The 18,628-nt window shown below is 44.6% G+C and overlaps 1 protein-coding gene across 8 annotated transcripts in view; it reads left to right on the top strand.

The window, feature by feature from the left end:
• Window positions 1-18,628, top strand: part of pcdh19 (protocadherin 19) — a 52,440-nt gene that overhangs the window by 14,410 nt on the left and 19,402 nt on the right. For 4 of the 8 annotated variants that reach the window (XM_047585032.1, XM_047585030.1, XM_047585028.1 and 1 more), the window contains exons 3-4: window positions 14,325-14,383; window positions 16,059-16,243. In XM_047585032.1, the coding sequence (XP_047440988.1) occupies window positions 14,325-14,383; window positions 16,059-16,243 (244 nt within the window). The remainder of the gene's footprint in view (window positions 1-14,324; window positions 14,384-16,058; window positions 16,244-18,628) is intronic. The other 4 variants (XM_047585031.1, XM_047585033.1, XM_047585029.1 and 1 more) reach the window with 1 other exon arrangement.

The following is an 18,628-nucleotide window of genomic DNA, read 5'->3' as shown; positions in this document are numbered from 1 at the left end:
CCTTTATCTCTGTCCCCTTAGCCATTGTCCCCCTGTCGGAGGAGACGGTGGGACCCCTAATGTGTTCAATGTGTGGCTCCTTTTCTCATTCATGATGTCTGCAAACGTCTAAGCAGTAAGCCTGATTCAGCCTGACATAAATCAGAATGGCCCATTGATGGAGCTCTGAATGAAGTGTGATTACATTAAAAACCCAAACACTGAATACAAATAAAAGTTCAGGAGGAGAAATTGCTGATGTTAGTTGTAGGGGATTTGTTGTTAGAGCTCGGCTCATTTTTCTATCAAAGGCTATTTTGCATTTTGATTATCTAGTTTTCCTGAAAGCAATTCAGGTAGGCCTGTTTCACTCAGGTTTGTTTTCCTGCACCCAAGCATATTATTTACACCAATATCTGGTTTCCAGGGAGGCAGGAAACTATTTCTTTGCTTGAGTGATACCAGGTCAAGTTGGAAAGACAAGAATGTGTGCTAGGGAACAGATTAGATAGCTACCCTGGACTGAGTGCGGAAGATGAAAACACTGCTAATGAAGATAGTTATTATTGCCAGGCAAGGGAATTGATAATGACTTCACCCCCATCTTTGTGCTCTCTGATGGCATCAGAAAACAATATTCGGGGGTTCAGTCGCCTGGCCGTGGAGCACAATGGGGAACGAGCTTTGACTTTCCCCTCACGTTCACAATTTGACATACCCCAGCACAAGCAGCCAAGTTAATGAATGAAAAGCACTCGGCCTCGGTCAGATTGCTCCGAGTGCAGCACGTTTCCCAGTAACCTCCTTAGCTCGAGATTAGCTGTTCCCAGTTCAGTCTTAAGGGGAGCCAGCGAGTACGGGAGTCAGCATGTCTGCACTCGTTAAAGGGGAAATCGCTTGTAAATTCCGTGCTTTAATAACAGAGACCGACTGATGCGCTGCAGGAAGGTCACCGTGAAGCTGGGATCAAGTGCTCTTATCTAGTTCAGAGGTAGCAGCGTCAAAGCAGACTCGAGTGCGTCAACATAATAGACGTACATACATGCAAACAAAGGAACGACGGAAACGCGAGCAGCGAGAACTTTTTCATCTTCTCAAAATGGCCAAACATTCAGCTTAAAAGAAACCGTTAAAGTAAGCCGGCTTTGAACATTTTAATAGTTTTGCTTGATGCTTAAGTGTAAACTGAGAGTTCTCTGATATCTCGCCGTGCAAGTTAAAAAACAAGATATAATGCATTAATTAGTGCGATTTAGCAGTGCTGGCATACAGATTTTGTTACCTTTTGATTGAGTCAGTCTTGCGGATTCTTTCTGTTTAAAATCATTGTAATGAGTTAAGATAACCAGCTTTCTATTGAATACACTGCTGGGTGAGTGGTGTCAATATTCGCCCGAATGTCAATTTTTTCCTTTAATTTATTATCGCTCAACTGTGCATTTTCCCCGAGTAAGCTATGCGTTCCTTCAGCTTCGTTTCCTTCGCGGTCTCGATTCTCAGGCCAAAATGTTACAGGACGACAGACAAAACGCCAAGCGTGTTGGGGGAGGACAGACATAGGAGTAGTGTTCTGACTTCTCATTTGTTTGCTACCAAGTGATGATTATTTTAGCCCCTAAGCCCCAGATTTGGCCTTGTTTTGCCGTGGGAAGTGGCATCAACGGAGGCAGAGCAGCCTTGCCCCGGCTGAGAGGCTTGTCTGTGGCTAAGCCGGTTGGCAGCGAGAGTCAGGTACAAAGTACGGAAGACATTTTGAGCATCGTGACAGGAGGTCAGCTGGGAAGCGAGGGGATGGTGTGTGGGGGGGGGATACAGAGCAGAGCAGCGTAACATTCAGTGTAGGTGGGTCTGGTTGTGCTGCTGTGTTGCCTTCGTTTGTTCATCTGATGGCTGAGCGAGAAAAAAAATTCTAATTATAGAGCATCGTCGTTTGCCCTGTTTGTCGCGCTGGTAACAAGCCAGTTGCCAGCTTGCATGAGCAACTGCAGAAAGCTGACTTTTGGTTTAATTTGGGAGGACTAGCTATAATCCAGACTAAGTCCCTCAAAGCTGAAGCCTCCCCCCTCCTCCCACCGCTGCTGGATTACGGGAGTGTCTTTAAAAGGATAAGGACCTGCTTATCACTGCTTCCCTCAACACTTGTTTGGGGCTTCAGATGTGGGGGAGGACAGTTTTGTCGTCACCCAATGTGGCCGGTGTGGATATGAGTCATAGAGATTAGGCATCTGACAACTGAGATCAGTGATAATCACAATTTGCGGGGTTTTAAACCCCCGCAGTCACAAAGACATATGGATCTTAGCGTGTGCCTCTGCTCCCGCCCGAGTGCATTTCATCAGTAAGTAGAATCTAACTGCAAAAGGAAGGCGGCGAAATTAGGCGTCTGACGCTTTGTGAGTGAAGTCCTCGTTGCCTTTTATCGCGTCCACACATACATTTATTAACCGCTTGACACACAATGAAAATGAAAGGCTATTCGAGTGTCAAATCATCTAAGCATATGTCAGGATTAACGGACTGTGGGAATGTGCCTATATTTAACGTTTATTGTTAAATTAAAATATTTTCTTGTAAAAATAAAGAGGGGCATCCCTGTTCCTAGCAGTGCTGCTGTTGAGATCTGCTCCACTAATATTAATAACTCAAATACTTGTGCATCCACATACTGATGGGTGGTTATTAGTTTTCACACCACTATGACGCTGCCAGGCAACCCAACAGAGGGTTGAGACGGTCTCTGCTCCTGTCCAAGGCTAAATTCAACACTTTTTTTCACTGGGCTTTTATACAAGTTAAACCACTGCGTTAACATGTCGATTAATCAGCAGCTGATGTGTAGTTGATTGTTGTCACTTAGCCGGGCTAACTTTTCAAATGTTACCAGACTTGATGCTGAGTGGACTGGTTAAAGCTTTACACTTAGTTAAGTAAGTGTTTAACTCATTTACAATATATTATATTTTCCAAAGTGTGGAACAATTACCTAAACGCTGTACAGAAATGAGTGAAAATCATGAGATATTTCGAGACTAGAAAATGCACTCCAAAAGTTTTTTGTCTTTTTTTTTTTTAATTTTAACAAAGAAGCAAAAAGCACGCCAGCAACATCTGTTCATCAGCTAAGTTCAGGTGACAGATAGGAGCGGCAGAAATGTTCATCCCTGCTGGTTTAGGGCAGTTTGTATCTCTCGGTGCTAAACAAGTGTTGCTTGGAGTGATGGGAGTAGATGGGGTGTCCGTGTTGCTGCAGGGAATAGAGACCAATCTAGCACAAATAAGCATATGTGTTGTTTTGAGATGCTATATTTGAGTGTGAGGCTGTTACTTATCTCATCGGGGTGTGATGGTGACGAGGTGAGGGAGCCGAGTGAATTCCTGGTGGATCCAGGCTGTGAACCCTGAGCTCTCGGCTTAGGAGCAATCTGGGAGCTACAGAGAGAGCCAAGCCACATGGGGGGAGCATAGAAATAGAAGTACCTTTGTGCGAGCACTTGTTTACCTCTGTGTCAACATTTTTGACTCAGCTCATTAAGCGGAGTGGATCCGAATGTCTCGCTCTCTGCCTCTGCCTCCGTCTGTTTCTCTCTCCCTTTAACAATTAATAACAACAACTAAGGGTAAGTATAAACACGTTGAACTCTAGCTAATGAACAGATTCGACAACAGGGTGAAGGGGCAGCTATCACACCTCAAAGGCGGCGAATCGATTTCGGCTGATACCAGTTCACAGATACACCCTGTAGCACTTTCCTCAAATCTAATCACGGATCCATTTAAACTATGTTAGCTGGGAGTCTTCTTGCTATTAAAATGGGTTTTCGGTTTCTATTATTTCGAGAGCATTGGTTCAAAAAGACGCTGGTGCGGAGGTAAAGTAACAGCGGCGCGTCTTCCATCCGCGAAAGGCAGAAGAGGAGAGGAGTCGCCGCTTTCGCCCGTGCTCTCCCCTCCTCTCCTCCCATTACCCATGCAGCCAGCATCCTTTCTAAATTGTTTTGCATGACCTTTGCTACAGTAGCTCTAATTATTACCATCACACAGGCCCTGTAAGGCACACAGCTAATTACGCTGGATTTATCTGAAGGGACACTGGTGCCATTCTTCATAGGCATGTCTTGGCTGCCGTCGGTGTGGGTGATCTAAACCCAGAGTAAGGTTAATTTGGATAATACAGTAATAGTAATTAGAGTCACAATAATTACAAGCAACGTCGTAATAACAATGAAGACCGGCCCATCAGTAATAGGGGTCCAAATGAACTCACCACATGTATGCTGTACCTTATGTAATTGAGAAGAATGGCACTTTCAAAAAAAAAAAAAATTGAGAAGTGTTGCAATGTGCATAATGACCACGTTACAGAGCCAGATTGTTGCTGTTTCCTTCCCATTGCTCTGAATCGTTTTTTGTTTTTTTTTGACAGTGGTAGTTGAAAGCTATATTTTCAAAGGCATTGTTGGATTATCCGTTAATGTAGGTACCGGGACCTCTAGTCGTAGCATCTCATAAAGAGTTGTTACTAGAGGAAGCAATATTTTTCAAAGCTCCAACATGAATGAAGATGGGGCAGTATGAGCCTTCTTTTGGCTGGCAGGCAACTCGTGTAATGAGCCTAAGAGGGTTCCAATTATTCCACTTGCGATCAAAAAGGAGAAGGAGATTACTTCTCTTGCCTCTTTTTTCTTTGACATTTTACACAGTAACATCTTTTGATAGGGGCTGGAGGAGAGAGGGGAAGAGAAAAAGCGGTTGCCAGTGTGCGCCTGATAGTCTCTCCAGCAGCACAGTCCTTTCTGTCTGGCAAAGACAAGGCAATGTTTTCGAGGACATTCTTTATTTTTTGGATGTGTTTGTAATAAAACTACTTTTCCCGGTGCATGGTACATTAGTTTCCTCTCATAGTGTGTCACCTGCACAAGACGGAGAGGAGGCTTTTATATGTCCGCGGGCTTTGGCTACAGCAGGCTTGATGGCTGATCGCTGCCATATTTTTCCACAGCGCTTTTGTAAATTGTGAGGAGGCATGTTGGGTACTCGCTCACTGACTGCAGTTGTTTTCTGCCTCTGCTTAACAGCGTAAGTCATGTTCCACAGAATACAAAGGGGAGTTGAATTATTCGATTGTGTACAGATTTTTTTTTTTTTTTTTTTTTCCCTCTGCCTCTTCCAGATTACAAGTAAAAGCACATTAGATGCCTGGGGGCAACTAAAAGGATTTCTCAACTATAGGACATCAAACTATATCAGCCTAGGAGAAATAAACAATGAAAAAACAAAAGGCAAATAATATGATGTACCACTGCACTGAGACAAAACTCCAATCTGCATCAGCACAGATAAACATCCACCCCTAAGATATGTTCTTGGTAGATAACAGCTTAGTGTGTGTACATGCGACGCACTAAAACACAGGCACACATGCGCATGTAGCCAAGCTTTGATAAGCACAGAAAATTACTACATGTTGTTTGTGGGGGCAGAACAAAAGGATTCAAGATCTTAATTTCAAGAACTCGAGCTCTGGAAAGGTGATTGCAGGGTCTAAAATGCATGTCAGCTGGATAGATTCTACATAATAATATACACATAATTAAAGTGGGAAGCAAGATAAAGGATGTGCTCAGGTGTTTTTGCGTGCGCGAGACTCAGATCTGAGAATACAGTGCCCTGCCTTCCCCTGTGAATCCACTGCAGGGGTAGGAGGCGCGGATCCACCGTCTGTTGCTGTTTTCCATCCGTGACCCCACATATCCCCCCGCAGTGAAAAACGATGTTTGCCCCCAAAGACGGCCCTAATACAAATTAAATTAAATGAAGTCAGTGCAGCTAATCCCTGTGTGTTTCGGCAGCTGAAACGCCCTCCCCTCCCTCGCGAATCAGTGGGTCAAGCCTGCTGCATCTGGACCCCTATCCTATGCCCCCTCCTCTCAAGCTGCCGGGCTCCCAGCCCCTGACGGAGACAACAGCAGGTCCCACTCAGACTTTCTGCCCCACTGCGACTGCACGAGTGTGATTGTGCATGAAAATGTGTTTTACTGTAAACTTGTGTTGCGCCATCCTCTTTGTGGCTCTCGCGGTATTTATTCCCGTGTGCACGTCTTGCTTGTCTTGCCTGTCCGCCTGCATGTGTGTGTGTATTTCTTCTTCAAAAAAAAAACAAAAAAAAAACTGGCTTGTGTTTCACACGCATTTCCATGTTTTGTTTTTGTAGTTTTCTTTCCCTAATTGGGTTCATAAATGCACAGTTAAACATTAAATGCGAGCAATTAATTCCTACATTTCTGATAATCTACTAAATAGCGGTAGCGCAATCAAAAACATACAGTTCTGTCGGCCAACAAAGCGCTGGATGTTGTTTTGTTCTTCCTGTGCCCCAGTAGCAGTCTGTCGCTGTCCTGTTAACAAGCCGGATTTACTGATGCAGTGTTGATGTGCAAGCAACTAATATTCCGCTGTCAATCCCAGCCCTGACAGCTGCCTAGAAGGACCGTCCCAAATATTAGCACCAGATGTGCTTCGCGCTGGAGCACACAGGATCAAAAAGCTAACTAGGCTACCGCGGCTGAATTCACTGATAGGAGTAGCCGCGTCGTGACGCAAGCTTAAAAAATCTGCTCAGTAAAAAAAGACCCTTTCTATTATATGTGCTTTGGCATCAAGCCCAATCATCCACCCCTGATTTGAGCACCAGCTCTGATTTGCGAGACAAAGTGCATCAACTGAGCTTTAGCAGCTGCTGTACACAGATATTGTGTTTAGGGGGTTGTGGGTTAGGAAGGCGGGTGGATTTTTGATGAGCTGGGGCCTGGAGTACGTGTTTGTGTGTGTGTGTGTAGCAACAGAATGCACATTTGTGTGTGCTTTGCGGATCCGAGCACCTGCACACATGCCCTTTGAAAAGCTCCATCACCCCTCCATCCAGCCAACGCGCAGTGTAAACATGGTTTGTTTGAGCGAGTGGCCTGGGGTTGTTGGATTAATGAGCGCTGATGAAGTTCCACTTGTATCCTAGGTGCTGCCTTGCTATCTGCTGGAGTGGCTGTGATGTGGTAGTGTGTCTGGAGGCGGTGACTCATTCCCTTTACCCAGTGTCAGATTAAGGCATGTCAATAAACAGACCCACTCAATCCATCTCCGAGTGACTGCATCCGCTCACAGAGCCTCCCAGTCTGTAATGAGCTGCTGCAAATCTCCATCCAACTAAAATGTCTGGAAAGATGCCTTGTCACAGTGAGCGAGAGGAAAAAGAGCGAGGGAGGCCGGGGGGAGACGGAGAGACTACAGCAGCACCGATGTGACTGGCAGCCACCTTTAAGCCGCTAAGCAAAGTTGTCCCATCTTGTGGCGTGCAAACTGCTCCGCTCTCCTCGCAGATTTGTCTTTTGTGTTGTCTTCATGTGCAGGGACTTTATCAAAAATTAATTCAGAGTTTACTGATTGCAAAATTGACTGAAAGTTATGCTGTTTATTCAGCCACTGCTTTCATGTAAGCGTTTAAAGAGAATGTGTTTATATAATCTGTAGTGTTTCTGAATACTTTCTTTTTTCTTTCTTTCTTTTTTTTTTTTTTTTGAAGGGCCAGCCCTGGGGAGGAGAGAGAAACCTTTGGGAATATCTTGTGTGCTAATTTAGCGTGCCTCCTCCTCCCCCATCAACACTGACTAATGTAGGCCACAACTGAAAAGAGAAATCACTATCTAGTAATGATTCTCTGAGAAAAATGAAAATGACTGCTGAAAAGGGAGGTTTTCCTTTTACTTGCCACCGGTGCCTCCTGTTGTGCTCTGGAGGTTTCAGGCTGGTTTTTGTGAAGCGTCTTGAGGCAATTGCTATTGTTATTGGCGCTATATAAATAAAATTGAATTGAATTGAAATTGAAAGTAGCGCTGATACCCATTTTGGAAACCCTCAAATCTACCTGTATTAGAAGAAAAAAAGAAATCATCACCTACCACTTGCACATGGCACCATAAACACCTTGATGGATTTGGGGATGAAAGCAGTGGGAAAACTTTTCAGTCTGACATCCAAATTAAAGAAAATCCCTCAACACTTGCCTAAAGGGGAAGTTCCTGCTATTTGAGTTTGATTGGGCTCCACAGGCTTTAACTAAAGTAAGCCGATTTCTTTTAGGCAACAGATAGTCGAGTCTTTCTCCTCCCTCCTGGCTTTTTTAGTATGTAAATCCGTGAATCCTAATCTTGTGGCAGCGCGCGGGCTTTCTTTCAGACCTGCTGATAGACTGATAACCCGTTCGGACCTGAACGCTGAACAGGTGTTGAATGAAAACCTAGCCGCTCTCATGTGCCTGGTAGACGTAGCGCAGTCCTATTCACTGAGTGGACACTTTAACTCTCTCTGAAAGGCTTAAAGGCACCGGGCTCGTCTCCGCAGACAAAGACAAAACAAAAACACAGACCCAGGAAGTCACACAGCCACCAACAGTTTGAAACATGTTGGGTCTGAGCAGTGATTCCCTGTAAGACAACAGCTCTGACTTAAGCCTCTTTAGCGTCAGCCAACTCCACTGGAATGCAGACGTCTGCAAAGGGGGCCTATTATTTAAAATCTTTTCATCATACTGAAAGGGAGGGAAATAGCTTTGGCGTTGAGAAGCTCATGAATAATGAATGCTGTTTCTATCAATGTATGTATAATTAATCACATCTCTACTAACTGGACTTCTGTGGAGCCTGTAGTCCTGAGTGACATGGAGACTGTTCTGGACTATTGTCTCGCCTTCAAAATAAAAGACAGCCGCATGATGCGCAGTTTTCCACGTGGGTGTGATACACAGGTGAAGCGAGAAACAGCTTTACGAGCACTTTGTGAGAACGGGGGGGTGATTGTTTCGGTCTGAATGGGCATATATTTGTTCAATTTGACACAGGAAGGCGAGGGAAAAAAAGTATAAGGAGGAAATGCAAGCAGGAAGTGTGTACGCGTATCTGTTTCATTGTGTTTTAGAAAAGCTGTTATTTAGCTTGCTCAAACAATGCTGAATACTAAACACATGTGGTCAGGGACACAACTGCCCTCAGGATAAGCTCCCAGTTTATTTCTTTTGCCCAGTCACAAAGACTTCAGGAATGTACAAACTACAACAAAGCAGGCAAATACTTAAAGAAAAGCTTGTGCACAGAATCGCTCGCTTTCATGACATGATTGATTTCCAAATGGGCTCCTGGTTTTGGGGTGAATTGATGGGTGATGAAGTGAAACGATGCAGGGAATGTGGCAGGTTATTTGTCACACACCCCTCTGTACCCCTCTGTCACAACTGATTGTGTATAATTTGCGTTTGCAGGGGAGCCAGTTGATATTAAATGGTAACAACTCTCTGTATTCATCACGGCGGGCCCCTTTTAGCTGGCAGAAATAGAAAATGTAATCTCATCCACAACCGTGGCTGTGCCTCAGGCACTCTTTCACCCTTTTTACCGCTGATCCTCCCTCGGGGACCTTGCTCTCTCTAAAGGAAGAGGGGAAATCTATAATCTAACAGATGGCAGAGGGTCTATGAGAAATTTTACAATCAGGAAGAAGGTGATGACAGTGGTCGCCGGGGTAGAGAGCAAAGGGTTGATGGTAGTAGAGGGTTATTGCATCCCATAGGCCAGTTCTTTTTGTTTTTTTCTTTTAAATGGTAAACAAACTGTAAGCCCACTCCAGACAGGTGCATTTATGCATCGCATCCTGGTCTTGGGTGTGGGTGCAGACTGAATCTGAGCTGCTTAGAGGCGCTGCTGGGTGCAGACCTAGAGGCGGGGACACGGGGCGCCAGCACAGACCTGCAAGTCAGGGATTGTTGGAGCAGTGCTTTTGTAGGGAAGTAGAAAGAGAGGGTCTGTGTGAGCAAGAATGTGAATGTGCAAGAGGCTCAAAGTGAAGCATTTCTTTTCATAGTTGCAGTGGGTAGGATAAGAAAGTTACCTACAGATGCACACACACACACATACACACAGACACACACACTCCTCTGCTTCCTTTCTGCAAATTTCCACAAATTTCCACTAAACAGCGACTTTCACATATTCGTATATTTTTCTGTATATTCCGCCACTCTTTTTTATTTTTTTTTTTACGAATCTCCTTTCTATTAACTTTACCACAGCCAAACATATTTTTATTAAGCTTTTTTTTTTTATTTTATTATTATTCCCTAATTGCAGCTGGCATGCCCTGTAAAACCCCTCGGCTCTCTGTCTGCTAGTCCCTTCCTTTAGCAGTGTAATATCAGTAACAATGGACATTATGTGTAACAGTCATTTCCGGGACTGAGGGGAGACCGTGACCAAGACTGAGGCACAACCTCAGGCTGCTCAAGTATAAAATGAAGCAGCAAAATTTGATCTGACAGTTTTAATTGATTCTGTCTCGTCTGTTGTCCTGTATGTTTAAACTGTGCGTTTTAGTGTGCCAGTAAGAACATTTTGCGTCCTCATGAAGCATGGCTGGATGTTTTTTGTCAGCTAAATTGATGACGTTAAAGACTTGCACCATGACAGACATGAACCACACACTTCTGTAATCAGTTTTTCTTCTCCTTGATGCTCCGTTTTGATAACCCCCCCCCACCATACTTAAACATGGCATTTTTTAAGCAATTTTGCAGATGCGCGATGCATTTGTTTGATCTGTCTATGGAACTCACCAAAGGGTGGCCACATTAGTCCTACTTTTACTTGTAAACGGAGAAGAAAAATACAACTTTGCCTAACATTGTAATTCAATTCTCAAGTTTTTTTTTTTCAAAGTAGCATGTTATTAGTGCATGTTGCTGCATATGTCTATATTTTTCTAGCTTGCTTTCTTGTTTAAATGTTTAACTGTGCCGCATCAGCCTCGATAATACATACAGTAGGGCAGCTGTATGACATTTTTTTCTCTCTTTTTCTCTCCTATCTGTGTGACATCTGCTGAACTTGTCGGGTGTTTACTGGTGTAACAACTGGTGCCTTCGCTCCCCCTGCCCCTCCTCTCCTCTCTGGTGCTCCCCATGCCCCCACACAATGAATACACTTGCATCCCGACTACAGAACCAATTGTCACGCTGGGAGGAAGGCAAATCAAATCTTACGGCAGCAACTAGGCGAGGAGATTGCTTTTCCTCTCAGTGGCAGAGTCCATCGTCCGCCTCAGGTTTTTTGCTGCCGGAGAAAAAGAGGCGAAAGGGTGAAAAGGGGAAAAGCTACTGGGCTGTAGCAGCTGGACCGCAAGTCTCCTGCAGGTCAAGTCTCACCCATTTCCACCCATCTTCACCGTCTCCCGCCCTCCACTCTCTTTCCACTTCTCTCCCTACTCATCCTGACACTACCTATCAGTCAGCCGGCGACACCAGGGACTACATTCCTGCCCCCAGCCCTCCAGATGAAACGGAACAATAATTATGGGGGTAGAGTGGCTCTGGCCGCCAAACTGGGGCCGCTCAAATCACAACAACACATTGTCCAACCTGATTAAGTAGCCATTTGTGGCGTCCTCGCTGTAGTTAAGCAGTCCTCATCCACTTGCCTGAAACTTGACCCCCCAGCAAGATATATTGACGTGTCCTACAATTTGAGGTCGGTCAGAAATGTGGGGGAAGACATTACATTTCTTTACAGGAAGCCTCCACTAATGCATCCGATTCTTCCTCAGAATAGGAACTCTTGAGTGACTCATCAGTGCCCAAGGTTATGCCCCTCACATGGTTTGGTGTTTATTTCCACTCGTAGTTTGATAAACCGTGAAAATGACCACGCGGCTCCATTAATGAGAAACGGCCGAGCCGGAGAAGAGCCGGAGCGGACGCAAAGCCACTGGATGGTGGAACGCTGTGAAGAGTCTCCTTCGGTGGCACCTACTACACCCTTAAGAGGGAGAGAGAATCGCATTATGGAAAGTACAGTTCCATTTCAGGACAGGAACAGCTTGAGAGCAGGGGCATACTGCCTTCCTCTCCATCCGTGCTCACGCAGAACATGCCAGCCAAACCAATTACAGGCTGCAGCCAGAGTGACATTCACAAGAAATATTCTATCTTGTCTTTTAAATGAAGTTTTCCCCTTGTTACTCATGCCTTGCATTTTCATTAGTCTCTCAGTGGATGCGCAGTCACTGTAGCAGATGAGGCAGTTTAATTCCTGTACAGCGGGACCGAAGTGGAGCACAGGTGGATCAGAAAACATTATGCATATGCAGCACGCGATTGCTGCAGCATATAAACATTAGACCATATATATGATAATCTGTTATCTACCAAACAACCGCTGATTGTTTGAGAGAATGCCACATATAAAGTTGTAAAAATGTGGCATCATTTGGAAATTCGTGAAGTTAATCATTTATCTCAGCTGCGGTGTGTTTTTACAATCGTTACCTTTGATATTTAATGGTGTCAAGCTGAAGAGAACAAAAGGAGTCAGGGGTAATGCAAAAGAACAAACACCGTTCTCCAAATTATGGGGCAATAATAAAATGTTAATTAAATTCCCTTTCATAAATTATCTTCTGTATAGTAATGAGTTGAAGTTTGATTAGGGGTAAATGGTAAAAAAAAAAAAAAAAAAAAAAGGTGGTGGAGATGGAAGGATTCTAACCTTTAGCGCATGCATCATAATGTAACTTCTTCCTGGCCTCCCCCGCGCCGCTCGTTGTCGTCATACAGCGGTTCTGCAAAAAGCGTGAAGGAGGTGCAAGCGATGATTTGAGGTAGACCCGTGTGCACTCCTTAAAGTTTGCGTCAACTGAAGAGACGAGACGAGGTATCCGGATCAGTCAGACAAAAATGCAGCACAGCGCACGTTATATGTTGTCTTTGAAGACCTGTGAAAATGGCATCAAAACCAAGAATCTGAGCAAACAGGGACATGCATTTGGTAGCATTAACAATCTCTTACATTTTTCATAGACTGTAAACCAGTCGTAGGAGCTATTTGCCAGAGGTAAACACCACACATTTGCCGCTGTGATCTGCCAGCATCCCTTTTATTTATTTATGTATTTATTTATTTATTTCAAAAGAGATCTAAGAAGACTGGGACTAATGTTTGACATTTCTACCGCTCCCCGATCGTCGCCGCTCAGGCTCCTCGTCATTGTGGATTCACTTCCACGGAGACGGCGAAGTAGTTCTAAACGTTCAACCCAATTACCATCTAATAAGGAGAGTGTTCGTGCAGTCGTGCACTGGAGTTTTAATCCAAATCCGTTTGGTCACCATGTATGACAGCTGCGTGGGACGCTGCTGCATCAACAGCAGGACTGTGTCATATGTGTAGCTCGCTTGATAATCAGCAACTGTGCTTCAGTGGCGGCATTAACCTTTCCTACCATCGGGGTGACTTTTTCTTTAAACGAGGCTTTGATATCGGTAGACTCCTCTCGGAAGTCGGCCATTGACTCACGGCTTTTATCAGGCTGGAGTATCAGCGCTGTGGAATTTTAAGTGAAGGCTCGGCTTTCTGTCTGCAAAACACCTGCATCTTATCAAACTTTGTCGAAAGGGTCACATCCTGGCTCCTCATGAAAATGGGGAAAGTCCTTGGAGGAGCTTTGTTACCCCACGGCCCTCTGACATCTCAGCCGGTGCGAGTAGACGCTTGGCAGATGTAGGAGGTGCATTAGACTACACTGGCTCTCTTGTCTGCGTACGCACTCCTCTCGTCAGACGCTCTCCTTGCTAAATAAATGTTTAAAAAAATGAATGTAGGATCCCTTTGAACTGTGTTCTCTAATGTGGGTCAGAGATCTATCGCATGCATATTCTGAAAAGCCTTTTCATCTGCAATTGCGGAGTTAAGATTCCCCTGGTACGCTCTTAATTTCATCTACTTCTCTTGCATTTATTTATTTAATATTTCTACATTAATGTCTCCTCAAACATGGTAAAAGTGAAGAGTTCAGAGAAGAGAAAAAGGGAAACTTTTCCTCTCCCTCTGTCTGCGTGATAGTCTGTCCTCCCTAATGACTCCATTTTAAAGACATTGGGCTGACCGGCGGTGGAGGGAGGCAGGGAGGGAGGGAGGGAGGGAGCAAGGGATCGAGAGAGGGGAGGGTGAAGAGGAGAGGAGAGGCAATGCTCACTGCAGCACTCTTCTCAGCTCTCAACTCCCAGTCAGCCTCTCTGTGTGTGTGCTTTGAAAGAGAATAGGATTCAGCCCTTTGAAAGCAGAGGCTGCTCACCAGGGCCTTTGTGTAAAATAACATTTCAACTGAAAGCCAATTACTGGTAACATTATTTTGGTTGCTTCCGTTATTAAAAGTACCTCTCTCTCTCTCTCTCTCTTCCTTCTGCCCCATCACCCCTCCGCCACATTCCCTTCCCCACCTGCTCCTGCGCCCCATTCATCACTCTCTTACAGACGGAGAATTATTCCATTGACTCCAGTTACGTGAACAGCAGAGCCCACCTCATTAAAAGGTATGTCTTGATTAGGAATTGTTACCAGCACCTCATTACCATTGTTATCTGTAACTGTTTAATCTAATGAGTGCACAGCTACCGTTGCAGCAGTCTGCATGTGTACCTGCGTGTTTTTCATTTGGTATAATTGCAACGGGGAGGATAAGATTTGGGGGATAAATAGCGTTACTCCATAATGTGTTTAGCAGACACTTGTTGAAACAAGCCACGCAGTCGTACTTTCCGATTATTAAATTACGCAGAGCAGCGAAAATCCGCGAGTAATGGCTTTCGTATTGCGGATAACCTTATTACTTTCTTGTAATTTGCTTCATTAGCAACACGTGTGGCTTGAATTGCATCAGGTTACGGCTTAAAACAACTACCGGGTGATTAAATGATACTCAGAAGATTTCTCCTGTGTTGTTCGAGACCACGGTCGGTTTCATGAATAGTCAATAATTATAGTCTATTTTTCCTCCGCGTGTGACGAATAAATGTTTTCACCGTGCATTGTCATTCGGTCGACCCGAAGCAGGATATCAGCGTTGGGGGTTGGTGTGGGGGTCACATAATAATACCCTGCAGCCGCGGAGGTTTTTGTAACCGGGCTCGCTACAGCTCTCCCTTTTTACCTGCAGCTACACAACATTCCGGGCTTTCCTTTGTCTGAAGCCTTCCCGGACTTTTGAAAACCCATTATGGCAATTTCCCCCCCAAAAGATTCCCCGCATTAATGTAAACAAAGAGTATTCAAGTGTGGGCCTCTGCAGCACACTACAAAGAAATCCCCTCAGGAGCCAGTGAGCCTATGGTCTGGGACAGGTGCAATTACAGTGATAACATCAGAGAGCCAGCATTACCTCCACTGCAGTCCTCTCTCCCAGGCTGGAGAATGTGAGGCTGGGGCTGGGGAATGCAGCTACCTTGTACTGTCCTTCACTTCCCCTGCGTTCCTTTTCGTTTGCCCATTTTAGTTTACTCTCATTTTCTCCTTCCTAACCTCTTGCCTGTCCTTACGCGAACCGTGGCTTTTGTTCTCTCTGCTGCGTGAACACATGTTCATATATCCACCCCCATTTAGTGTTGTTTGTAAACCAGAATTTGTTCCAGTGGGATAGAAATCAAATGAAGGGAAATCACGCTGTTACTGTGCAGCTGTTGATTGTGCCCGCGCACCCCACCCTCTTTATTGACTGTGAGCCCCAAACAAGACAGATGCTCAGTTTGTATGCTTCTAGCGTTTCCTGCATCCATCTTCCTTCCAGGAATTCCTGATTACCGCAGTATTTGTTTGATTGTAGTGAGTGAGTGCCTCCTGTTTGTTCAATGCGATGTCCTTGAAGTCAGGGCATCCATCAAAAACGTCCCTGTCTGAGACATCCTGTAGCTGCTGCGTTATCTGCCGAGTAAAAGTATACTCAATCTAAGAGGGCTTTTTAATCTTTTTTTCTTATTATGTGTTTACTGCAAACACAACCTGGAGATAGCTCTTTGCTAAGGTGTAGTGGCTTACAGCAAAGCAAACTGCCATTTAAATTCATGGAAATGGACCGTGTTAAAGGACAGAGGATCTGGAGAAATCATAAAAAAGGGGACGGGTCGCGGCTCGTCGCGAGCCGCCAGACACAAGGAGAGCGTGTGAGAATAGGTGATGTGACAGTTAATCAACATTTCCCTTTCCTCCCTCCTGGCCCCCATGTAGCACATCGACTTTCAAGGACCTGGAGGGGAACAGTCTGAAGGACAGCGGCCACGAGGAGAGCGATCAGACCGACAGTGAACATGACGTCCAGAGAGGACACTACGTTGATACGGCTGTCAATGACGTGCTGAACATGACCGTCCCGCCAAATGTTTGCCAGCTGCCAGACCAAGGTAAGAAAAAAAATGCACGCCTGTGTGCATATGTACGTGCTTTGTGTGTTTAAAGGGATTGCAACATCGTTTGGAGTGTGTTTTCGGTAGTTCCGAGATAAGGCCGGTGTGTGTTTGTGTGTGTGCATGCTTGACTGTTTTTACGCTTCCAGAAAATCTTTTAAGATGCATTATGCCCACTGCAGGTCTCAGATGTGCAAGTGTGAATAACATAACGGGTATTTTTTTTTATTTTTTTTTTGTCTTTGATGTCCTGCTCATGCAGCTAATGTGAAGCATCTCTGGCAGCTAAGGCTACCCTTTGATACAGGCTTAGGCAACATTATTGACTGATAGTAGCCATGTATGCTCTTGAAGCTGGGCTGACTTCAGATGCGCTTGAATGGCAGCAATTAGGCTCACAAAGGTAGAAGGTGGAAATCTACATATCTCCATGTGCCCTCATCCATTATTCAATGGGATCATTTAGCAGGGAATTAGCGTTGATGCTTCATTTCTGACTCTCCGTTTAAAAAGGCATCCACTTGGTTGGCAGAAGTCAGCGTAAGGGTCATGTTCATTCTTAACTACTGCCAGTCAGGCTGAGTGGAAGAGCGGGTCAGTGCGAGGGAGAGAACACAGGATGAAGCCGTCTGGGGCAGACTGGGACGTTACTATATGCACCTGAGGGTATTTACCGAGCGAAAAGGAAACACCACACGCACAGGTGCAGTGGCTCGGCAGAGCACGGGAGTCAGCGTGTGTGAAAATTGTAGACATTTTAGGATGACTCCCATTAGCGCTTTCATTGAGAGCGAGGAGGAAACACTGCTGGCCGATTTACATTAGAAGCACACTCTGGAGGACAGCACTTACAGATACCACTTGATGTATCTGAACTTTACATTTGCACCACGACGCTTTGACGCAATTTGGGAACCGGTGCCAAATTTAGTTTTGTTTTTTTTTGTTTTTTGGTTCCTTTTCACTAACACTGCTCTAGTAAGGCTGTCTACTTTCTCCCTACTCCGCTTTGCTTTCTTCTTTGTCAGCTCATATAGGAGTAAATTTTAATGAGCAAGACATCCTACTTTATTAAAATGCATAACGGAGCGAAGATTGTGTGAATTTTTTTTTTCAATTATTTATCTATTTTTATCAGTGGACTGTGAAGCATGTGGGTGTGGTTGAAAAAGCAGTAAGGCACTGGCATATTTCACTAACCAGATGCTTCTCTTGGACCGGCTTGACTGTTGATATTGTTTTACTGGGGTGATAATAACACTCGACAATTTGCATTTTACATTATTTAAGAATCGTACAAAAATCTGCCATCTTTTCCGATATCTCAGGTTTAGTAACTGATGTGGTACAAGCACAGGTTAAAGGAAGTTTGGTGACCATTAGGGTGAACTCGGTGTGGGTACGCTGGGTGTCCTCCCGGCGGCTTCAGACGATAATGAACAATGAAAAGGGAATTTGCTGACAATTGCTTGCCAGCTGTAATTACTTCACAACCTGCAAAAATTCCTGCCCCTCTAAAAAATGCATGCTGACAGGTCTTCCAGTAGCGGGATCTCATTATTGGAGACAATTAGAAGTGATGTACATGAAGAATATTACAAGTGGGGAGAGCTCTCCGAGGCAGTCCTTTTTTCATTAACACCACCAATGATTGTATCTGTTTCAGCAAAATGGATGCATGCCTCCTGAATGTGTAATGTAGCACCACAGAGCTGGTAAACAGAACAAGAGGCTATTTCACAGCACTGTCCATCCTTTTGACCAGAACAAATAGATGATAACAAAGTATGTTTGGAATTGTAATAAGGCGGTTTGTTATCGTGCTTTTGTTTTTTTGTCTTATTTCTTATATTGCAATAAGCTCTCTGGCCAGCAATTTTCTTTTTCTTCAGCAAGGACTTCACAAAATGGCTTCACTTCTCTTCCCCATTGTTTTGGAAGTCAGTCGGCGGCACTGGTCACACCAGAGAGTAATGAGAGTCCGTTTGTTATTATTAAATGAATTCGCCGAAGATCACGTGCAGAAATGTAATGACATGGCAAATGAAATTGTTCCTCTATTACCATCTCTACGGTCTAATCCGGCAGTTAAAGGGCATGGTGGGCTGACAGTGATGGGCAGACTCAGCATGAAGCACGGTAGGATCCATCTCTAGTGTTGTGTGAGGATTTTTTATTTTTTTATTTTTTTGGGACTCCTCAGGAGAACACTGCTTTTATCATTTCCGTGCTTGCGTGCAAAGTGAGAGCCATACCCTGAAATAAAGGCAGAAATAAAGCTGCCTGTACAGTATCAGGAGCGCCGTGGTTACAGTCGTACGTTGAATGCGGTTTGACTTTGTGCTCAATCTGTCTTAATTGACAAAAATGGACGCTTTATAC

Source organism: Mugil cephalus, chromosome 5 (genome assembly GCF_022458985.1).
Source record: "Mugil cephalus isolate CIBA_MC_2020 chromosome 5, CIBA_Mcephalus_1.1, whole genome shotgun sequence".
Classification (NCBI taxonomy): domain Eukaryota; kingdom Metazoa; phylum Chordata; class Actinopteri; order Mugiliformes; family Mugilidae; genus Mugil; species Mugil cephalus.
Note: the sequence above shows the minus strand (reverse complement) of the source record. Positions and strands in the feature narration are given on the sequence as shown.